Raw genomic sequence first — 23,872 nt, 5'->3', positions numbered from 1 at the left:
GGACTGAGCCTGGTCTGATGAAGGAGAGTCACCTAAGTAGTTGCAACTGGTGGGGTAAGGAGAGGCACGAACAAAGTGTGGTAGTCCTGGGCAGAGAGTAGGAATGAGTTTCTCTGTCCTCACCCTCTTATTTAGGACCTAGCCTAGAGGGGGGATGGTGAAGGTAAGAGAATGAATCCTTGTCTGTCCCACCCCCAGGCTAAGAGCCAGGGAACAAGCAGTCCAGTGCCTTTGGCTCTGGATGCAGGGGGAGGGTGGTATGGAGGGAGCCCAGGCAGGAGAGCCAACAAGGTTCTCTAACCTCATCCATCCCCCACACCCAAAACACAGGATTCGGTGAACTTGAAGAAATACATTAAATATATTTTATTTAAATAACATTAAACACAGCTAGCTCTTTGTCCGTTGGTCCTGGTGTTGGGGTAAGGGAGTACTGCAGGTAAAGGGTGAAACAGATTCCAGCTTTCAGTTTCTTAGCTCAGAAATTCCAGCAATCCCTGTAGCTCCTTGCAACCCCTCACAACCTCTGGGATGGACTGCAGAGTCTGGGAAGAGGCATAAAAGGCAGCTTAGGGTTACAAGTCCAAGGCTCCCAGCCCCAGGAAGCACCAACTGGGTCAGAGGGGAGAAAGCAGAAGCCACAGAGAAGCCTGCAACAGTGAGGCAGGCCCAGGGCTCAGCACAGGCTGGGAACCACAGAGATGCTCCTGAGTACTTCCTGAGGCCAAGCCCTATGCCAGGTGCCTTAGCTACATCAATTCCCTCCCTCCTTTACCTCATAAATATGCTGAACAATGTCATCTAGTTTCTTTAACTCCTTGTCAGAGCGCCGAAGATTCTCCTCTAGTATGTTTCTCTAGAAAACAGACAGGATGCATTAAGTCCTACACTCAGAAGAACAGCATAGCTTGTGGGGCAAGGGAAATACTGCAGAGCACTTGCTAGTAGTAGTGGGAAATGGCCCTGAATGGCATTGGAATTCTTACATGGCTCTGGAACTTGACCATGAGTTTTGCCTTCTCATTTTTCATCTCCAGGAACATCACCCTCAATTTGTCCACCTGTAGGTATATCCAGATCAGTAGAGGCACAGCCTAGGGTTCCTGCCAGCTGCCCAGCTCCTCTGCGAACTCTGAGTCACCTCTCACCTCTTGGGAGAGCCACACTTTCTCCTGGATCCAGTTAGTAGCCATAGGCTGACAGTCGGGGTTCAGCTGACCTGCTAGAGTCTCTTGGAGCACCTTAGTTTCTGTCTCCGCACGCCGAAGTGAGCGGGTGAGCTGGGTCACCTCCTCTCTAAGGCTCTGGGGACGAGAATGGAGAGATGTCCAGTAGCCCTCAAAGGGCCTCTCTACCCTTATTATCCCATGTGGTGAACAAGGGAAGACCAGGGATCCATTTCCCACCAAATCTGAGATTCTAGCCCTGAGGGACACAGAAGGCGGAGGGCCAGGCATCATCCTGAACGTACTATGAGCTCGCTGCTCCTGTCTATCTGCTCTAGGATCTTCTCGTTCTGCTGTTGTATCACTTCCTGGAGCTCCTTTTCATTCTGTGAGGGAAAGGGAGGTAAGAAGCACTGAGAGAGCTGGCTTCTTAGCAGCCCTTGCCAGGAGATAGGATTTAGTGTCTGACCCCTGTCCAGCTCCAATAACACCAATTGATAACACTCCCAATTCTTCCTCTAGGGCTACATCAGGCAAGGCATGTTTCAGTGTTGAGAGAGTTCTGCCAGAGTTCCTGACTTCTAGGTCATCCTGGGAGATAGGTCAGACCATTGCTAATTCCCAAACGTGTGAAATGTCTGACCCCAGGAAGGGTAAAACTAGGGCAAGGATTGGAAAATCCCCACCACCCAGATTCCTGGAGAGACCATTGCTCCCAATGGGCCAGTAGAGCTGCCCCAGTTCTTCATCGCCCCACTTCTAGGACCCTCCTTCACCTTGTAGCGCAAGCACAAGGCCTGGTTCAGCTTCTCTATGTCTGCCTCCTTTGCCTTCTGGTCTTCCTGATGCTGTTCTTCCTGGGCCTGTAGCCTCGCCTGCAGATCACAACTAGGGGAGGGACAAATTCAGCATTATTTCTGTCCTCCCAGGTGCTGGCTGGGCCCTGGACATAAGGAGCTGTCTCACGTTACCTGCCCCCTCTGATCAAGACCACCCTCCACTCACATCTTTCGCTGCCGAGTCCTGACAGCTTCCTCTTTAGACTCTTGCAGCAGGGAACACAGGCTTTGAAGCTCCAGAGTCTTTGCACCCATTTCTGCCAGGCTCTTCTCCATGCCTGGGATCTCTGAAAGAACAAGTGCAAGCTGGAAGCAGAGCCCTTGGGCTCTGGAAGGAAGAAGTGTGGGTAGACATCACCACCACAACTCTTATCCATGTTCCCCACCCATAGGATTTGAATTTCCAGAACACTGCAGATCCCAAAAGGCAGAAATAAAATGAGTCCATGTAAAATTGAGGTTTTTAGAGCAAATTACTTCTCACTGTTTTACTCTTTATCATGAGTACCAGATCTAGAAATGAGGCAGGATCCCTGGAGCCCATCCTAACCTGTAGGCTGAAGGGAAACCATTGATGCTACTCGGGTGAAAGCACTCTTGTCACTTCCAAGCAAGGGCACAGGAGATGCTTCTGGCTCTGAAACAAAAACCAACCAAGGTAGAGGGCCCCTCTGGTGACCCAGTAAGGATCTGCCATAACAGAAGCCAGGACCACAACTCTCCCACCCTTAAATCCCAGGGCCTTTAACCTTCATCTGCCATTGCTGTCAAGACATTTCCCAAGAAGGCGCTGTCAGTAGGCGGAGGGCATTCCTGGGCAGGAACACAGGCTGTGCTTACCATGGGGGTCTCTGGTTCAGCCTAAGGGTAGAGGAGAAACATGGTCAGCCGGCTCTTCAGGCTTAGGGATCTCTTGAACTTCCAGGTACCGAGCAGCCACCTCCTCTGAAATGCTGTTCCATCTACTCTTTTTTTTCCTCTATCAGCACCTTCTCAATTAGCTCCTTTCCCAGAATTTAATTCTCTCACAAAATAAAACAATTAAACACAGAAACCTTCTTAACTTAAATCCCATTTTTAAGCTGCCTTTTCTCTTTCCCCTCCCATCAAGAAAAAGATAAAGAAGCCTATATTTCCGGGGCGCCTGGGTGGCTCAGTGGGTTAAAGCCTCTGCCTTCGGCTCAGGTCATGATCCCAGGGTCCTGGGATCGAGCCCCGCATCGGGCTTTCTGCTCTGCTCAGCGGAGAGCCTGCTTCCCTCTTCCTCTCTCTCTCTGCCTACTTGTGATTTCTGTCTAATAAATAAATTAAAAATCTAAAAAAAAAAAAAAAAGAAGCCTATATTTCCTGCCTAAAACTGTCACATCTAGTGACTCCCTACCCCACTACACTCAGTCTTCTTCCTCACCATTCCACCAAAACTTGTTTTGTTCACTAAGGACATCCTTACTTTCAAATTCCACAGACATGTTTCAGCTCTTGTTTTACCTGACCTATTTGATAATCGATGACCATGTTCTTCTTTTAGAAACTTCCTTTTCCTTAAATAAAAATCTTAAAAAAAAAAAAAAAAAGGGGGGCGCCTGGGTGGCTCAGTGGGTTAAGCCTCTGCCTTCGGCCCAGGTCATGATCTCAGGGTCCTGGGATCGAGCCCCACGTCGGGCTCTCTGCTCAGCAGGGGAGTCTGCTTCTCCCTCTCTCTCTGCCTGCTTCTCTGCCTACTTATGATCTCTGTCTGTCAAATAAATAAATAAAAATCTTAAAAAATAAATAAATAAATAAATAAAATTTAAAAATAAAGAAAAGAAACTTCCTTTTCTTGGGGCGCCTGGGTGGCTCAGTGGGTTAAAGCCTCTGCCTTCAGCCCAGGTCATGATCCCAGGGTCCTGGGATCAAGCCCCACATTGGGCTTTCTGCTCGGGCGGCAGGGAGCCTGCTTCCTCCCCCCACCCTCTGCCTGCCTTTCAGTCACTATTCTGAAAGATATCAACAATTTATTGTGTGGTGTGCACTGTGGGAAAGCCAAAGAAGAAAGGCTAAATTTCTGGGTTTTTTTTGTTTTTTTGTTTTTTGTTTTTTTAAGATTTTATTTATCTGACAGAGAGAGCAAGTTCATAAGTAGGCAGACGGTGTGGGGCGGGGGGAAGCCTCTCTGCCTACTTGTGATCTCTATCAAATTAAAAAAAAAAATCTAAAAAAAAGAAACTTCCTTTTCTCAGCTTCTGGGACATGACTCTCTCCTTCATACACACGCCTCATAACTTTCTATTTCTTCTCTCTATCCACAGGTTGTTCCTTAAACTGTTGGACTCCTTTTGGTTCATCCTTTGCCTTCTTTATACTCTAATCCATTCCCTAGGCCTCGCTTTGGGGAACTCCACAAAAACAGCTACTACTACATGGATGAACTTTCTATCTGTCTCTCTCAAGTAGATTATTTTCCCAATCTCCAGACCCAAAAGCCTGTGAAAAATCTACCAGAACGCTCCATAGTCTACCTGAAATTTAGTTTACATAAGGCTGACCTCACCATTTTCCCTGTCCCATCCCACCAAAAATCTGTTCCTCCTCCAGTTTATGATCCTAGGGCCGGAGGATTGGGAGGGCAGCAAATGACAGCCTCTGGTTCAGATCTGGCCTGCCACCTGTCTTGGTAAATAAGCTTTATTGAAATACAGCCCATACATTTATTTACATACTATCTATGGCTGCTTTTGAGCTACAAAGGCAGAGTTGAGTAGTTAAGATAGTGACAACATGGCCAAAAAGACGAAAGTACGATATTGTACTTTATGGGAAAAGTGTGCCACCCCCAGTTCTAGAAGGTATCATCATCTTTCCAGCAATTTAGAGATGACACTTCACTCTTCCACCTTACTCCTACACCAAATTGGTCACCAGGTTCTATTACTTCTATTTTCTAAATACGTATTCAATTCATCCAGTCCACCCTTTCCTTTCTAACCCTTCTATAATCGCCATTAGTTCAAGCCTCCAGGCCTCCTGTCTACTTCTCTAGTCTTGTCTCCTTGCCATTCTTTTTTTTTTTTTTTAAGATTTTATTTATTTCTTTGACAGAGACAGATCAGAAGTAGGCAGAGAGGAAGGCAGAGAGAGGAGGAAGCAGGCTCCCCACTGAGCAGAGAGCCCGATGCGGGACTCAATCCTAGGACCCCGAGATCATGACCCGAGCTGAAGGCAGAGGCTTTAACCCACTGAGCCACCCAGGCGCCCCTCTCCTTGTCATTCTTGCCCCATATAGCTTCTATACTGAAAAGCTACTTCCCAGACTCCAAACCTGCCAAATTCCATATGAGCAGGGCCTTGTCTTATTCACCTGTAGCCCCAGCACCTAACCCAGGTCATGTTACAAGGTAGACACTACAAGAAGAGTACACACAGTGCCTCTCTGACTTTCATAGTCAGAAAGGCACTCTCTGACTTTGCCTAGTAGGCCTTCCTACATAACCCTGCCCCTGCCCCACCCTCACCTTCCAAACCTCAAGACTCTGCCCAAGGATCACCTGCTCTGAGAAGACATGCTAACTCTCAAAGGTATAACTGATGCTTCCTCCATGAAGACTTCTATCATGATTCCAAGTCAAGATGTCCAGGTTACACCTGTCTTCCCTGCAACACTGTGGATTCTTTCACATTTTCTGTGCTCAGCACACAAATTTCAGGATCCTGGTTGTACCTTTCAATGTTGAATAACCTAATTAACTATCCTGAAAGATATCAACAATTTATTGTGTGGTGTGCACTGTGGGAAAGCCAAAGAAGAAAGGCTAAATTTCTGGGTTTTTTTTGTTTTTTTTTTGTTTTTTTTAAGATTTTATTTATTTGACAGAGAGAGCAAGTTCATAAGTAGGCAGACGGTGTGGGGTGGGGGGAAGCAGGCTCTCTGCTTAGCAGAGAGCCTGATGCGGGGCGCGATCCCGGGATCCTGAGATCATGACCTGAGCCAAAGACAGAGGCTTAATCCACTGAGCCACACAGGTGCCCCCTCTTTTTTTTTTTTTTAATATTTATTTATTTGAGAGAGAGAGAAAGAGAGGACGAGTGAGTGCAGGAGGAGGGCCAGAGTGAGAGGGAGAGAGAGAAAATCTCCAGCAGACTCCACACTGAGTGTAGAGCCCAGCTTGGGGCTTGATCTCATGATCCTGAGATCATGACCTGAGCTGAAATCTAGTCGGATGCTTAACCAACCGAATCACACAGGTATCCCATCTGCTTTCTTTAAACATCATAATCTAGATGAAGAGAACAGACATCTGAGGGAAACTAATGCAAGTGCAAAAGGAGAGTAAGTTCATGAAGAATACAGCAGGAGATCACTGAATCCATGTGATTCTGGAACATTTGAAAGAAGTTGAAATAAGGAGGATAAAGAAAGGAAAAGGTATTTCTAGTATGAAGACAGAGGAAAATGGGCATGGTAACAGCCCAAGTCTGGGTATGATTAGAGACGGGGCATGTATGATTAGAGACGTGTGGTATACAGGCAGTCTAGTTGGAGTAAAGTGTTCATAATAGGCAGGAAACAGATGAAAAAAAGGATGACAGGATGAAGTCCCGTAGGTGACTGAAAGTCAGTGAAGGTCAGAGATGGAAGAAGAGTAGCGTTTTAGGAAGACCATTCTGTATGATAAAGATACAACTGGAAAAACTCTCATCAACTAGGAATAGAGGAGAACTTCCTCAACCTACAAAAGCCTGCCGCTAACATCATACTTAAGATCAGGTATGAGGCAAGGATGTCCTCTTTTACCCCTCCCTTTCCATGTAGTGGTGGAAGTTCTAGCTAATGAAGTAGGACAAGAAAAAGAAATTAAAAATCTACAGATTGGGAAGGAAGGAATAAAATTGTCTTTGGTTGAAGATATGATTGGAAAGGAAGAGAAGGAATCCCTGGATCCTACCTTCTCCTTTAGTTTTGCCTGTAAGAAGAGGGTGAGTCTCCGGAGTTGCTCAGTCAGCACCCCTAGCTCTTGGGAATACTGGCGGGTCTTCTCCAGGTGTTGTTCCTGGTTCTCTGCTATGGTGCTAGCCAGGTTAGCCCTGAAATCAGGAAGGAATAGAGAAAACAGCCGAAGACCAGGCAACCTTCTCTGAACTCTTCCCCCAAATCCCTACACGGAGCTTCGTTCAAAAAGGAAACATGGGGCTCCTGGGTGACTCAGTCAGTTGGGCGTCTGACTCTTGATTTCAGCTCAGGTCATGATCTCAGAGTCCTGGGATCCAGCCCGGCCTCAGCCTCTGCACTCAGTGTGGGGTCTGCTGTCCCCCTCACTCTAGTTCTCCCCCTTCTCATGCTCTCATTCTCTCTCTCTCTCTTTCAAATGAATAAATAACATCTTTAAAAAAAAAAAAAAAAAAGAGGAAAACAAGAGTTTCTTGGATCATGTCACAGTCTCCTTGGAGACTGCAGTTTCCGAAGTGCTCCGAGGAAGCATAAACACTTAGTAGGTGAAGCACAGAAAGGTAGAAATCTTACTTCAGGTTCTCCACAGTGTCCTTCAGGTCCTCACACTGCAGGCTGCGCTCCCGGAGTGCTTCCAGCGTGGTTTTCAACTGACACTCCACCTGGCCCAGCTCTAGATGAGCAACCTGATTCTCTTGGTCTGCAAACTGGGGACACAGGAAAAGGAAGGAAGGCAAGGGGCGAGAGAGGGAGGGGGTAAAAATGAGCTAAGTGGGAAATTTCAGAGCCCTGGGAACAGAGGCTCTTCCTGGTCCCCAGCCTCAAATGTCACCAGCACAGCATCAGGTAAGAGGCACGCTGCTCCCGGCTCCCCTGCCCCCAGCCATTTTCCTCACCTCCAGGGTCTCCTTCAGGTCTTGGACCTCCTTGGCCAGGACGGCCTGCTGCTGCTGCAGCTCTGCCTGCGTGTGTTTTAGTGCCGCCGCTTCCTTTTGCCATCTGCCAGAGACCTTCTGTTAGATCCCAGCCATCCTACACCCTGGGTGCCGACTGCCACCACAACCCGATAGTGACTCACTGAGTAGCCTGCTCCTCATTGCTCTGGGTCAGCTGGCAGAGCAACTCATCCTTCATGGCCAGGTCCTGGGTACAATGGGCATGCTGACTCTGTAGCTCTTTTAGCTGACTATCCATGCTGGCCAGATTCTGCAGCTGAGCCCGGAGATCTAAACCAAAAGCATCCTAATGACACCATGTAGTCATCAGGCCAAAATCTCTCTATTCTTCTGCTCTGAAAAAAATGCTCCACAGCACTTCCTTGCTCTACTGCCATACGCCAGGATTCAGCAGGGCACAGGGCTTGTTCATGTATGTATGTGTACGTATACACACACACACACACACACACAGACACACACACACACACCCCTACCTGTTGCTAGGCGACTATTTTCCAACTCCAGTTGTTCTATTAGGCCTTTGCAGTCCTCTAAATGGGTAGTAGCTTGTTCCAGCTCCCTGGAAACCTAGGAAAAAAAGATAGACTTTTCTCCTATGGTTCTTCCTGAATCAGGAATCCTAGGACTCAGCCCAGCTTCTCTTTCTGGACAGAACAGCAAAGCACCTTGCTCCTGGGCAGCAACACTACAGAAATAAGGTCCCCGGTAAAAAGGAGAAAGAGGAGAAAAGTAGCTGAAGAAGGTACTAAAGAGAAAAGGAAACAACTGGGCCCAAAGCCATCTACAGTGAAAGGACCTGGCTGGTCTCCAAACCCAGAGGAGAAAAAGGACACAACCAGGGAAAGAGGCTAATGATACCACTCATTAGAAAGGCCTTCTACAGAGGAGGAGGAGGAGGAAACCAGGCCTAAGAAGTCCCACTCCTGGTTTGTACCTGCTGCTTTTCCTCAATTGCAGCATCACGTTCCTGCAGGGTCTGCCGGCTCTTGGCTTTGAGTTTCTCTGTGAGTTGTTGAGACCGGCTCAGCAAGGCTGTCCATGTTACATACTAGCAGGGGAAGCAAGCAGGTCAGGAGAGCACATTCGAGGCAGGGCTCCTAACAGGGCGGGCTGGGAGTAAAGGGTGATATAATGGCCCCAAATACTCACATCCAACTGCATGGATATCCAGTCCTGCTGTAGGTCTGAAGTCAGACTCGCGGTCTGCTGAGCCACCTCTTTCTGCTCAGCGTGAAGCCCAACCTACACAAGAAGGACTGCCTACAGAGATGGCCCCTTCCCTCTGGATACAACAGAGTGCGGGGATATGGCCATCCTCCCGGTGTGTCAACTTAGATCCCAGGGAAGAAAATGCCTTCAAATTACCAGCTGGGCCTGGGTCTCCTTCAAAAGGCCTCTGAAGTCCCCGGTGGATGCCAGGTCCTGTTCCAGCTGGCTGATGCGCTGGCTGGCATGTGCACAGAAAGCCTCTAGCACAGCCTCAGCCTGTTGAGGGAAGAGGGCAAGTGACTCTGTGTTCCTGCAGGAACCCTGAGGAAGAGACCTCCCACATCCAGGAACAAAGGCCTGGCACCTTACCGCGTCCTTGCCTCTAAGGGCCATTTCCTCTTTGTGTTTTGCCTCCTCCCTTTCTGCTTTGAGGCTCTGGAGCCTTGCCTTCAACTTCTTCAACACGTCACAACAGCAGGAGACCAGGGTTTCTGCATGCCGAGACTACAAGATAAGAATCAGACACCGCGTTCGGTTCCCTTTTTTGGACTTTCAGTCTCACCGGAGTGCCTTCACCTTGTGCTACTTACCTCCTGACTCACGGCAGTTTTATCTTCCTCTAAGTGCAACAGAGATAGATGAAGCAAGGATATCAGCTCTTTAGAAGCCAGCACCCACGACTGCTGTAAAGGGAAAGGTGCTTAGGTTAGACCAGAGACCAAATAAAGTCACTAAGCTGGAACTAATAACCAAGGGCACTAGGAGGGGAAACCACTGACCCCAGTTTCAAGCTCCCAGTAAGGAGAAGATAATCACCATCTGCTAACCACCCAGGACTCTCCATTCTTTTTTTTTTTTTTAAGATTTTATTTATTTATTTGAGAGAGAGAGATCAGGCAGAGAAAGAGAGAGGGAAGCAGAGAAAGAGAGGCAGGCAGAGAAAGAGAGAGGGAAGCAGGCTTCCCACCGAGCAGAGAGCCCGATGCAGGGCTCGATCCTAGGACCCTGAGATCATGACCTGAGCCAAAGGCAGCGGCCCAACCCACTGAGCCACCCAGGCACCCCAAGACTCATTCTTAATCGTCACAGGACACCCAGAGATGGTATAAAGGCAATCAGTACTTACCATGACATTCCTGGCCTGCTGCAGAGCCTGTCCAATCTCTTGGCTCTCCTGAAGATGCTGAGGTTTCTTACTTATCTAGTCAGAGAAATAAAAGTGTGCCCTTTGCAGAGGCAACATGCCCCACCAGCACCACATTCCCGCTCCCATCTGCCAAGATCCAGGAGCCTCTCCTATGAAAAGCAGGAGCAAGGCTCACAGCTCGAGGAAGCGGAGTCAGAAAAAAATCCAGAGGTACACAAAAAATTCCTTTTCAAAATGACCTTTTTTCTAACTATAAGGATGACATGTGTTTAAAGGTTTATAAAAGTTTGAAAATATAGAGTGAATAAAATAGAAAAAGAAGCCATTAATAATTTCACCATCTGGAGCAATGATTCTTTTTTTTTTTTTTTTAAGATGTAATTTATTTATTTGAGAGACAGCAAGCATGAGTGGGGAGAGGGACAGAGGGAGAAGGACAGGGCCAAGCAGACTCCCTGCTGACCTCGGATCCAGACCCAGACTCTATCCCAAGACCCTGAGATCATGATCTGAGCAGAAATCAAGAGTTGGCCGCTTAACCAACTGACCCGCCCAAGGACCCCTAGAGCAATGATTCTTAACCAACAGTATAGCAACTACCCCGAAAGATTTCACTATAACTCCACACCAGAGATTTTCTGGCTATAGGGATTTGCTGTAACTGAGGAGTATATTACTTCCCTCAAGTGTCAGGGAGATTACTGATTTAGAAAGAAACTACCATATTCAGGGGGCCTGGGTGGCTTAGGTCATGATCCCGGGGTCCTGGGATCGAGCCCTGCATCGGGCTCTCCCTGCTCTGCCTGCCACTCCCCTTGCTTGCGCTCTATCAAATAAATAAAATCTTGAAAAAAGAAACTACCCTATTCAATAAATTCTAAGATGATTATCTTTTTATACAATAGTGCCACTGAAGTTGGGATGCATCTTAATATGCACAACTAAGATTATCACATAAATAAACGTGGGGTCCTGGTTCTATTACTTAATTTCATTATATTAATGTTATTTAAGCCTGAGTTTATATTCACTCTCTTCACTGAAATAGCCTGAGACTGGAACATCTGCTTTAGGGGGACCTATCAAAGTAGAGTACACTCATTTTTAACTTCCGCTGATACTTTACCTCACCTCGAAGCCTTTCAGAAATTATCTAAACTCTGATTTCCTTTCTTTTTTTTTTTAATTTCCTTTCTTTAAAAGCCATGATTTATGTTATACTTCTTTTCCATGTTATTAAAAACTCTTCATAAGCATACTTTAAAATTACGTTGCAGGGCGCCTGGGTGGTTGTCGGGTTGGTTAAGCATCTGTCTCTGGCTTAGGTCATGATCTCCAGGTCCTGAGATCTAGCATCCACTCCCTGCTCAGCAGGGAGTCTGCTTCTCTCTCTCTCCCTCAGCCCCTCCCCACTGCTCATTCTCTCTCTCAAATAAACATCCTTAAATAAATAAATAAATAAATAAAATTACATTGCAGAATATCCCATCTTATGGTGTACCACTATTTTTCATTTCATTTTTTCATCATTTTGAAAAAAGCTACTGTCTTTATGCAGCATTTTTTTTTTTTTAACTCTTAGGATACATCCCTAGAAGTGGAACTACTGGGTCAGAAAGTCTGAATTGCTTTAACAGTCTTAAACTACTTTCAAAAAAGGTTGAACCAATTTATACACCCTACCGGCAATGGGACAATACTTACCAGTATTATCTATTTTATTTTTTGCCATTTTGTGAGATGAAAATAGTTTTAATTTCATTTAATTTCATCGTTTTAATTTGTAATTCTCTTAATTTCTAGTAACCTTCTTGAATATTTCTTAGTCATTTTTCTCATTCTCTGTCTATGCGTTATCTTAGTGCAGATAAAAATTAGTATGCTGTGTAGAGTGGAAAAGTATGATCTTGAGACAGCAGAGCCATACAAAGACTCAGGTTCTGAGAGAAAAGCCCAGAAATATCATTACTGCTGAAAGGCAGCCGTCATCTGAGACAAAACCTGTGGGAGCAGCAGTGCTGAGTCATGATGTTACAGCAGTCTGGATTTAAGGGGACAGAGCTTGTGGCATTCGCTGCTCCCCTCCCCTGCAGAGCGGCCATTATTCCCCACCACATCGTGTGTGGTAAGGCCCGCAGCACTCTGTGAGCCCCGGGCAGGGCACGCATGCTCCTCAGAGCAGGGCAGTCAGGCAAGTGATGAGATTAGTGTGAAGGAGGCAGCCAAGCGGGAAGGACAGGACACTGCAATGGGGAATAGGGAATGGCGGCAGGTGCCGTCACTGCCCCTCTTTGGCTCTGGCTCAGTGGCCTCCAAAGGGATTTGGCAAGCTTCCGGGAAAGAGAGGGGAAGGAGGTCAGGATTTTGGCAGAAGGTAAAGTTGAGGATATTTTCAACCCCAGGTCTCTGGGCATTTGGAGACCAGCTCTTCTTAGCAGCAGCTACCGGTTATCTCAAAGGCCACAAAACTGAGGCTCTCAATTCCTTCCCTGGACACCATTTCCTTCCTTTCTCAACCTGTGCTGTCACAACCAGAATCGTCTAGGATAGTGGTCTTTGAACTGTTTGCCTCTCATATCTCACAGAATAACCTTGAAAGACTGAGTACTCTTAAGTTTAAAATGTTATAAAGGCTGTAATTTTAACCATAAATATTGATAGTTTGAGGGGCACCTGGGTGGCTTAGTTAGGTAAGCTTCTGCCTTCGGCTGGGGTCATGATCACAGGGTCATGGGACTGAGCCCCACATCAGGCTCCGTGCTCAGCATGTTCTCTTGCTCATTCTCTCTCAAATAAATAAATAAAATCTTAAATAAATATATAAATAAATAAATATTGGTAGTTTGGAATAAAACTGTTAAATCACTCTTCAATATATCCAATGGTATAAATACTACACATACCATAATGATTTAATACCTATTTGACACCATTAAAAAATGGATAAACAGGGGCCCCTGGGTGGCTCAGCTGGTTAAGCTTCTGCCTTTGGCTCAGGTCATGATCCCAGGGTCCTGGGATTGAGCCCTGCATCAGGCTCCCTGCTCAGCAGGAGCCTGCTTTTCCCTCTCCCTCTGCTCCCCTGTTCCTGCTTTCTTGTTCACTCTCTATCTCAAATAGTTAAATAAAATATATATTTTTTTAAATGCATAAACAGGGGCGCCTGGGTGGCTCAGTGGGTTAAAGCCTCTGCCTTCAGCTCAGGTCATGATCCCGGGATCCTGGGATCGAGCCCCGCATCTGGCTCTCTGCTCAGCAGGGAGCCTGCTTCCTCCTCTCTCTGCCTGCCTCTCTGCCTACTTGTGATCTCTCTCTGTGTGTCAAATAAATAAATAAAAAATCTTTAAAAAAAAAATGCATAAACAGGGGCCGCTGGGTAGCTCAGCCAGTTAAGCATCCCACTCTTGATTTTGGCTCAGGTCATGATCTCATGGTCCTGGGATCAAGCCCCACATGGGGCTCTGCAATCAGTAGGGTGTTCACATGAGGATCCTCTCTCTCCCTTTCCCTCTGCCCCTGCGCACATGTCTCTCTCAAATAAATAAATCTTTTTCAAAAATGCACACACAAGCTCTTCTTAAAGGTCAGAAATTTAAAAACATAATAATAATAATAATGAAAATAGATTTAAAAATTTTTAAAAATTTAAAAATAAAATAAATTTAAAAAATAAAATAATTTTTTTTAAAGATTTTTATTTATTCATTTGACAGAGAGAGACACAGCAAGAGAGGGAACACAAGCAGGGGGAGTGGGAGAGGGAGAAGCAGGCTTCCCGCCAAGCAGGGAGCCTGATGCGGGGCTCGATCCCAGGACCCTGGGATCATGACCTGAGCCGAAGGCAAACACCCAACTGACTGAGCCACCCAGCGCCCCCAAAATAAAATAATTTAAAAGAAAAAAAGATCAGAAATTTGGGGGCCCCTGGGTGGCTCAGTTGATTAAGCATCTAACTCTTGATTTCAACTCAGGTCATGATTTCAGGGTGGTGAGATCAAGCCCTGCGTTGGGCTTTACTCTCAGTGGGGAGTCTGCTTCTCTCCTTCTCGCTCTCCCTCTGCCTCTGCATGCATGCACATTCTCCCTCTCAACTAAATAATTCTTTAAAAAGAGTCAGAAATTTTTTATCATCCCTTTTCTTCCTTGAACCTTGTATTTTTACGCTCAGAATTTTATCCTCATGTAATATATTTTAAGTCTATAATATATTAAATCTATTATTAACCAATATCTCTGCAACAACAGAAGTCCATTTAACCCAGTAACATTTTATTGGGAATAATCTATCAATAAAAAGGACAGCAATTCCCTCCCCTTATTAACTCATGTGTCTGTGGATTACTATAATTCCTACACTAAGACATGCCTCAGCAACAATTCTATGCTGATTTTCCTTTCTTCTAGATGTAAGAACTGAGAATCTGCTTCACATAAGTAATGGGAATAAGTAGGAATGGAGGAAGAAAAGACCCAATTCTAGGCGCTCCTTTGGAGAAACATGCCAAAAATCTCAATAGTGAACTTCGGTCAAAATTTTTAATAATCCACATGATGTGTTACGTTACCATTGCAGCCATTTGCTTTCTCAGCTTGTACACAAAGATTTTCTATTGTCCTTTGATTGCTATTCCTTGACAATGTAAGATTCAGGATAGGTCGTGAATATGCTGCTCTTTAGTAAAGTAGGAAAGGGCCATTGAGAATGGGGAAGTAGGAAAGAAAAAAATTAGTTAAGAATACATGTGTGGTGATTCACAGACCTGTACCCCTGGGGCTAATAATACATTATATGTTAATAAAAAATTAAAATAAAAAAAAAGAGTACATGTGAAAGATGAACATCTAGAAACTGATTCCTTTAAAATTTTCCTTGCTTATATTCCCTTGGAAAATGACGATGTATCCCAGGGGTATAGTGAGTACCCACAGTCTAAGGAATTTTCCAGATCCTCAGCTTTTATACATATTTTAAAGAAGAGGGCCCACTGGGAAGAACCTTCTTACCCCACTGGGAGATGTGTCAGTCTGTGTGCTATTGTCCCGAACCTCTGAGTGAGGGACAGTCAGCTGGCTCTTCCAGTCCCGCAGCTGGCGGGAGAGAACCTCCAGGAGGACGAGAGAGTTCAGCAGGTTATCTTCTAGATCATGTCGAGATAAGGCAGTTAGATCCGGAGGACGGTTGCTGCAGCAAGAAAAGAACATGAGGAGAAGAAAGAAAGGGTGAGGGGATGGGAGCAGCAGGTCCCGGTTAATGGAGCCCAGGGGCACAAAGATACAGGGACACTTACCCCCATAGGAGGTGCTCTGTCTCAGAAGTACCGTCCTTGATATCCGCTGGGCCTGTCTGTGAGGTGTTTGTACTCTTTTCCTGTGCTGCTGGGGGAGTAAACCAAGTCCCCACCGAGCAAGTAGGGAAAGGGGTAGTACTAATCGCAGCATCCCGAAGCACAGAGGGAAGGGATAAGCTCTGGCGGAGATTTTCCAGCATAATTGAAGTATTTACATCTTTTTCCAGCCAGGCCAGTGGGGACATCCAAGGCCCTGTATCAGAGATGAGAACCCTACCAGCATCTTCTACTGCTGGGTCTGGAGCTGCCTGGGATTCCATCTCTCCTGGATTTGGAGTTAGGCATGTGGATGGAGTATCTCCCATATTTGAGACAAGTGCTTGATCTCCTAACTCAACCTTCTCAGGGAGTGTGGGAAAGCTAAGTTCTCTTTCCTCTACAGATCTGTGCTCTTCAATTTCCTCCCCGGGGTCCACATGACTGGCAGGGAAATCTGCTGCTAAGGCAGTTGAAGGGGAGATCCAGAGCATGGAGGAAGGCAAGAAGATATTACTTTCCGAAGGGACTAAGTCCTCAACCACAGCCTCAGTCCTACCACCCCTGAGGCTTTCTTTGGAGCAGTGTGGCTGTTGCTCTGAACAGGGATTTGGTAGACACTCCAAGATATGGGATGGAGGATGCGGAAATGTAGGTTTATCAGGCATAGCGGGAACAACTTCTGAAAAGCTGTCTTTTTTGCAGGCTGCCACCCCTTCTCTTAGCAGACCTCCTGGCCTCAGAGGCTCATCTGGAGAGATGCTGTTTGTCTCTGTCATAGTATCTAAATGAGCTTCAAGTGTAACGTCTTGCTGTTGTCTCACTGGAGAGGGTACAAGGACCATGGTTTTAACCACATTGTTGTCCAGTGGATCTACAGCTTCCTCAGATATTTTGGGAGTAGAGTTGGTTTGGGGATTCAGATCTAGGGGCTGCTCAACTGATTCATGCTGACAAGGATCTTTTAGCCACTTTGAGGGATGGGTGAACTGTTCTGAAGGGGAATCAGTCCTCTTGGCATTGATAAAATTGGGTGGAGATGCGGTGTTGCTGCCTTCCTGCCAAAGAAAACAAAAGGAGGTGACCAAGGCAGTCAATTCAGGTTCCCAACATATAATTATGGGTACAGAATATTGTCTGAACTCAAAGGAAGAGTTTTCATTACCTCTGTGTAGCTAAAATTTGGCTAAGTCTTGCTGCTCACTAAAGAAACCCTAAACTAAACCCTGACTAAAGCTGGGAAACCTTAGATCTTTGCAAGTGAACAAGCCTACAATATAAACAAGGCTGAGATAATCTATCTATATCCTGGGGAGATGGTAGCTTGAATGTGACCCACTTGTCTCCAATCCTAACTCCAGCCCACTTTTAGAGGAATGGGTAGGAAGGATCTCTAGGTAAGCTCTGCCAGACTCTAGAGTTGCTCCAAGATTTTCCCTCTTCTGGGATAGATGAGAAATTGGGGACCAGAGTTAGTATACTGTGTTGCTGGGGACCACAGAAATCTATGGACCCTAGGAAAAAGGGCAACGTCAACCTGAAGTAGTGACCTAGTCTCCTTGGCCTCAAGAGCTGAGAGTGTCCTGAAACACATGGGATGAACCCATTTAACCCTTGGGATTTTTAGAGCTCTAACCTTTACAGCAGAGGAAAATGAAGAGCAGAGACTTCCTCCTGGTGCCTCATAAAGGACTGATAACCCCCCACATGCTGGTTCACAGCAACAAAGACTACTGTGCCTTCTACCACCTGCAGGGTTGCTGGTCCTGAGATTCAATGAACAAGAAAAGGAAAATATGACTGTACTTAAATGGATCTAATAGCCACAGAAAGGACAAATCCTAAGATTGTTAGAAAAAGTAGACCCTAACAAAACAGCTGATAGAAGAAACAGATGACAATGGAAGAAGATTTGAGTACAACAACACACATATACAAAGACCTTCTGGAAATAGTAAAAAGTACTTTTAAACAAAAAATTCAGCAAACTGAATTAAAAGAGGATAGTACAATACACACACACAAAGCCCTTATGGAAATAATAAATATTACTTTAAATTAAAAAATTCAATAAAATTAATTGAAAGACAATGATCAGAGTAGAGGTTGGAATTACTGGCCTGGATCAAGTGGAAAAGTATCTTAAAGCAAAGACAAAAATACAAAGAAATATAAACCTTAGGGAAGACCTAAAAGAATTGGAAGATAAATCCAGTAAATCTAACATGTGAAGAAAAAAAGTTCCATGAAGAAATTAACAATTTTTATAATTAACAATATTTGATTAACAAATCAACAAATATTATAATTAACAAATATTATAAGAAAGTTTCTCCAAGGTAAAGAAAGACCAGAGTTTGCATATTGAAATGGCTTACCAAGTCCAAGCAAGACTGTTTAGAAAAAATAAAATTACTGAAGTATATAAGGAAGATAAAACTATTTCAGAAGCTTGAGATAGAAAGACCAATTATTTACCCCCAAAAAAACCCAAAAAACACAAAAAAATCAGACTTACATGAAATCTCTCATTTACATCAGTGGATAAAACTTTAAAACATAAGGTTAAGCTAAAAAGGGCTTCTGATATTCTGGCAATTTGCTGACCGAGTGTTGATTACAATGACAGGTGCTTCATACAAATTTGTTAAGTTGTATATTTTATGTACTTTCACACATTTTATTTCAGTTTTTTTTTTTTAAGATTTTATTTATTTACTTATTTGTCAAAGGGAGAGAGCACAAGCAGGGAGAGTGACAGGAAGAAGCAGAGAGAGAAGCAGCCTCCTGGCTTAGCAAGGATCCAAGGACCCCGGGATCATGACCCGAGCCAAAGGCAGTGGCTTAACGGACTGAGCCACCCAGGCATCTCTTTGTTTCAGTTTTTTGGGTTTTTTTTCAGTTTTTAAAAGTTTTTCTTTCAAAGTGCTTTAAGGAAAAGTAGAAAATAATGTGATGACAAAGAGACATGAGGTAAAAGCAAACAAAGAGAGCAAAGACAGCAATATTAGTAAGGTTAGAGCACTATTGTAATAAAACATAAATTAAGATATGAAATAAAAAACATAAATCAGTATGCAATAGATAGCTCAGAAACTAAATAAACAAACCAAAGACTCAGAGATGTAAACGTGCACTTACAGTTTTTGCTGTGTTTATCAAGTTCCTATTCATTTTTTTTAAAAAAATCACTTACGGAAAAAATATTTGAAAATCTTAAAACTGGTAATATATAATATATAAAGAACTCTTACAATTCAACAACCACAACACAATAACCCAATTTAAAAATGGTCAAAAAGGGGCTCCTGGGTGGCTCAGTGGGTTAAGCCTCTGCCTTCAGCTCAGGTCATAGTCTCAGGGTCCTGGGATCGAGCCCCACATCAGGCTCTCTGCTCAGTGGGGAGCCTGCTTTCCCCCCACTCTGCCCGCCTCTCTGCCTACTTGTGATCTGTCAAATAAATCTTTTTTAAAAATGGGCAAAAAATTGGGGTGCCTGGGTGGCTCAGTTGGTTAATCGACTGCCTTAGGCTCAGGTCATGATCCTGGAGTCCTAGGATCGAGTCCCACAGGGAGTCTGCTTCTCCCTCTGATCCTTCCCCCTTCCCATGCTCTCTCTCTCATTCTCTTTCAAGTAAATAAACAAAATCTTTAAAGAAATGGACAAAAAACTTGAAAATAGACATTTCTTGAGGTAATACATACAAATGACCAACAAGTACATGAAAAGATCCCCAACATCACTAATCATTAAGGAAATGCAAATAAAAACCACAATGACATAACACCTCACACCCATTAAAATGGCCACTATAAAAAACAAAACAAAAAGTACCAAGTGTTGGTGAGGATGTAGAAAATTACTTTAAGGATTTATTTATTTATTTGAGAGAGAGAGAGAGAGACACAGAGAGAGAACAAGTACACACATGGGAGAGCAGGGAAAGGGAGGCAGATACTCTTTTTTTAACCTAGACTGTACTAATATGGTAAATTACAATTAAATAAAACCAAAATTTATTTTATTTTTAATTTTAAAAAATTTTTATTTATTTGACAGAGACAGACACAGTGAGAGAGAGCATGCAAGTAGGGGAAGCGGGGGAGTTGGTGGGAGAGGGAGAAGCAGGCTTTCTGATGTGCAGGGAGCCCAATGTAGGGCTTGCTTCCAGGACCCTGGGATCCTGACCTGAGCCAAAGGTAACCACTTAACTGACTGAACCACCCAGGCTCCCCTAAAAGTCAAAATTTAGGTCCTCAGTCATAATAACTACCTTTCAAGTGCTCAACAGCCACAAAACTCATGGCCACCATACTGGACAACGCATATTATCAAACATTTCCTTCAACCCAGAAAGTTTTGGGTGTTTTTTTTGTTTTGTTTTGTTTTTTTAAGATTTATTTATTTGAGAGAAAGAGAGAGAGAGAATGAGGGTGAGCGAGCAGGGGGAGGGGCAGGAGAGGGAGAGGGGAAGCAGACTGCAGAGCCAACATGGGGCTCAATCTCATGATCCTGAGAGGACAACCTGAGCTGAGTCAGATGCTCAAATGACAGCCCCCCACCAGAAAGTTCTACTGGCCAGTAAGTGTTAAAACAGTGTTTTTAAGAAAGGCCGCTACCTTTATACATATGTTATTTAGGAAGTCTCTGTTTTTACATATTCTTCTTTCCTCCTCTAACCTATTTTAATTTATATTGTATCTCAAAAATAATTCAGACTCCAAAGGAGCAGCGGAATGGCTTAGTGGGTGGAGCATGCAACTCTTGAACGTGGGGTCCTGAATTCAAGCCCCCCTTTGGGTATGGAGCCTACTAAAGAAAAAATAAAAATAACTAAAAATAGGGACACTTGGGTGGCTTAGTCTGTTTATCAGCTGCCTTCGGCTCAGGTCGTGATCCCAGAGTCCTGGGATCGAGTTTCCCATTGGGCTCCTTGCTCAGCAGGAAGCCTGCTTCTCTCTCTACCTCTGCCTGCCACTCTGCCTGCTTGTGCTCTCTCACTGACAAATGAGTAAATTAAAAAAATCTTTTAAAAAATCAACTAAAAATAAAAATGTTACAAATAATTTAGTCTGCATGAAAAAGGGCAGATAGAGGTTAATGAGATACCAAATCATAGAAAAGAAAAAGGAAGCAAATCTTCCTATTTCAAGGAGTAACAGTAGCTATATCTGATGATCAAATTTTGACCCTGAGCTCTCTAGAAGCCAGAGCAAGAGGGAAAATACGGTAGACTACCTAGTTCTCCGTATCAGAAAGAGAAGAGAATAGCAATTTCTTCAGGAAGACAAGTATCCCCGGCAGTTAAGTTCTAAAAGAAATTTCTTTAAGGAATTTTATAGAGGGGTCAATCTCCTTCCTTGGCAAGTTTTTACAACAACTGAAAAGCAGTTTCCACGTGCTACTTCTCTCAAGACTTTTGAAAAAAGTACAACTCAGTGAGGGCAATTCTACATGGGGCTAGTTTAAAAGAAGTCTGTCCAGGTACCCTGCCTCCTAGTGGGGTAACTTGATCCCAGGAAGAGTTCTGGCAACCTCTTGGAATGAACGTGGATATTGCCTCACTGTGGCAGCTGACTGATCTCTGCGTGTGAGCCCACATTAGCGGAGAACCACTAATCAAAGTGATAGTGTTTCTCAGTAGTTTGGTAAAGGTTTAACGGGGGAGGAGGTGATAAAAACTAACAGCTAAATAGAGGTCTGGGTTCCCCGTGGATTTCCTTTAACCACCCTAGGGCACCTCTCTGTTGGCCTGAATAGCTGTAAATGGATGTCACTAAGGCAGAAGACTTCATTATCCTTATTAATTACGTTCCAGCCTTGGCCCTCTGTTCCTCTGAGCTCTCGACCTCGGCGAAGAGCCCAGTCGAGAAGCCGGCCAGGCGAATCTCACCTGCAATCCCAGTTTGCACAGTGATGAGGTCGGCGAGTAGCCTATCGGGGGCCCTTTTCCAGAGTTGGTGAGGGCACCGGGCTGCAGGAGAAGTTCTCGGAGAGGAGTTCTCATAGCTGGTTTTCCCTGAGAAAGCAGAGTGTGAGAAAGCCTGGACTGGGCCAGGCCGGCCCCTCTTCCCTCTCTAAGAAGCTCCTGGGGCAATAGAAGAGTAGACTTCCACCGCAGCCGCGCTTAAGCGGCAGGACCGGTAATAGACCACACACACACACACACACCCTTTCCCAGGTTCCCCTCGACCCAGCTTTCCAGGACACTCGGCGCTGCGGCGTCCCGCCCCAAAGCCCCGACCCAGCTCTCTCCGTCCCTGAGGTTCTCTTGCTCACCGGTTGGGGCGAAGGCGACAGGCTAACGTTCAGTTTTTTCACCCGCCACATTTTCACCACAGAACGCGCAGCGATCACCTCCCAGACCCAAAAGCAGACGCCATGTTCACCCGCCGTCTTTATTTGAAACTGCACCGTGCCTCTCGATTGGCTGCGAGGGCCTAGGTGCGTCGGCCTAGCGGTCCGCAGCAGGCTCGAGCCCGGCGGAGGAGGCGGGGCTTAAGATGGCCCCGCCCCGCCACCCACCCACGGGCTCGCGGGCCCCGCGCGCAGTCTTTAAGGACCGGAGTCTTCACCACCTGCGCAGGAGGGGGGCTGGAGGTTTGGAAGTCCCCGGGGTCCGAGGCCCGTTTTGTGGTCTCACCTCGGGGCGGGTACCCAGGTAGCTGGAGAGTCAAAGAATCTGTCCCTCCCGCTTCCAGGGGGCCCTCCTCACACCCTGTCCGAAAAGTGTCTTGGTCGCCGGCCACAGGTGTCTCCCCAGGTTTGCCTTAGTTACCTGGCGCCTCAGCCTTGACGGGGAAGTGCGGGCCGGGGAGCGCGGAAGGGAGAGGGGAGTGGAGACTTCTGTAACGAGGCCTGGTAGGTCCGCGCGCGTGGGCCCTACGTCGGGGGTGGCCTGAGCTAGAATTTAGCCTCTTCGGAATTTCTCGTGTTTTCCTGGGACTTACACATATCCTGCTACAAGTTTACGGGAACAACAGCTAACCAGTATTGAACATTTATTCTGTACCTGGCACTGTTCCAGATGCTTTATCTATATTAACTCCTCTAATCCTCCTAAGGACCTGGGAAGTAAGTGATGTAAATATCACCCTTTTGCAGACGAGAAACTGAGTCCTAATGAAATTGGCCCCGGTAGTAAATGACAGAGTCGAGATTTCAACCCACACCACCAACTAACGACAGGACTGTATTCTGTGGGCCTGAATCGCCTCCATGGGAAGTCTAGCTATTGAAGGTGGACCTGATTTTTGGAAACAGCCTAATGGTAAGTATTGAGTTCATGATAAAGTGTGTTCATTGCAACACTCACTGTACCTTATTTATACTCTGAGGTGTTAATGAATTTGGAAAAGGAAATCAGCCAAAGAGGAGGAATTATAAATTTGTCATGAACTATAGGGCTTTCAGGTGATGAGCTCCTGTTCAACCCTGGGGTCTGATACCATAGCCACTAGCAACATGGAATTACTGAGCACTTCAGCTGTGGCTAATCCCAATTGAGATCTATTATAGGTGTAAAACACAAGCTGGGTTTCGAAGACTTTGTATGGAAAAGAGAATATAAAATATTTTTAAAATATTGATTACATGTTGAAATTGTATTTTAGGTATATTAGGTTAAGTAAAATACATTAAAATTAATTTCACCTGTTTCTTTTTACCTTTGTAATGTGGCTACTAGCAAATTTAAAATGACTTATGGGGCTTACACTGTACTTCTATGGGACAGCACTGCTCTTGAAACGTAACAGTTCTAGCCTGCAGGCACTTATGGATAACAGTTGCTTTAATGGAAAACTGGGAAGAAAGACCACCTAAGAGCACAAGCATGAGCCTGGGGTTTCCCAAGACTCAGCAGAGGGTATCCCAAGGTGTATGTACTTCTGGTCAATCAAAAAGATTCAGCAAATAAGAGTGGGAAGTGGCAGAAAAAAGAAAACTAAACTAAGTGCTACTGGTAAAAGCTTGTATCACAGAAATGTGTGAATTGGAATGCTTAGTTCTTGTTGCAGTTTGTCAGATGCTAGGTGAGTAGCCAAAAGGGTATAGTGCTTCCAGCAGCAAATCAGGAGAGATATGGAAGGGTAGATGAATGGGAAAATACCGTTTATAAATAGGTAACATAAACAGAATGTTTATTGGTGGTGTTTTGCATAATTTTTTAAATTTGATGTTTTTCAAATTATAAAAATAATAGATGCCTGTTATAGCAAGTGAAACAATGCAATGCAAAGATGTATTAAAGGCAAAGCCTCCCCCCCATTCTACCTGCCTGAGGTAATCAATAGTGTGTACAC

General features: G+C 45.1%; 1 protein-coding gene across 2 annotated transcripts; it reads right to left on the bottom strand.

The window, feature by feature from the left end:
• Positions 1–342: 342 nt before the first annotated feature.
• Positions 343–22,047, bottom strand: SPAG5 (sperm associated antigen 5). 2 transcript variants are annotated; one of them, XM_032845382.1, is made up of 24 exons: positions 21,849–22,047; positions 21,463–21,588; positions 15,533–16,626; positions 15,249–15,426; positions 10,224–10,298; positions 9,688–9,780; positions 9,467–9,601; positions 9,254–9,373; positions 9,038–9,130; positions 8,823–8,936; positions 8,362–8,455; positions 8,008–8,155; positions 7,826–7,928; positions 7,503–7,636; positions 6,928–7,066; positions 2,755–2,866; positions 2,556–2,642; positions 2,172–2,292; positions 1,943–2,054; positions 1,472–1,552; positions 1,149–1,304; positions 987–1,061; positions 776–856; positions 343–545 (listed from the first exon to the last, which is right to left on the bottom strand). In XM_032845382.1, exons 1-24 carry the CDS (start codon positions 21,897–21,899, stop codon positions 474–476), a joined length of 3,594 nt encoding a protein of 1,197 aa, XP_032701273.1. In that variant the 5' UTR covers positions 21,900–22,047; the 3' UTR covers positions 343–473. The 2 variants fall into 2 exon arrangements, with proteins under 2 accessions (XP_032701273.1, XP_032701274.1); XM_032845383.1 differs by having other exon boundaries at positions 9,688–9,777.
• Between the last annotated feature and the right edge of the window lie 1,825 nt (positions 22,048–23,872).

The sequence above is a fragment of the Lontra canadensis genome, unplaced genomic scaffold (assembly GCF_010015895.1).
Source record: "Lontra canadensis isolate GAN:19392208 unplaced genomic scaffold, GSC_riverotter_1.0 scaffold163, whole genome shotgun sequence".
NCBI classification, from domain to species: domain Eukaryota; kingdom Metazoa; phylum Chordata; class Mammalia; order Carnivora; family Mustelidae; genus Lontra; species Lontra canadensis.
This window is presented reverse-complemented; position numbering and strand designations above follow the sequence as displayed.

What these genes read in the sequence shown, in the direction of transcription:
- SPAG5 (XM_032845382.1), bottom strand. Translation starts at nt 21,899, where the DNA reads ATGTGGCGGGTGAAAAAACTGAACGTTAGCCTGTCGCCTTCGCCCCAA. An exon ending in AATGAGGAGCAGGCTACTCA is followed by an intron (nt 7,929 to 8,007) that starts GTGAGTCACTAT and finishes GGTCTCTGGCAG; the next exon opens with ATGGCAAAAGGAAGCGGCGG. An exon ending in GACAGCAATGGCAGATGAAG is followed by an intron (nt 2,643 to 2,754) that starts GTTAAAGGCCCT and finishes TTTTTGTTTCAG; the next exon opens with AGCCAGAAGCATCTCCTGTG.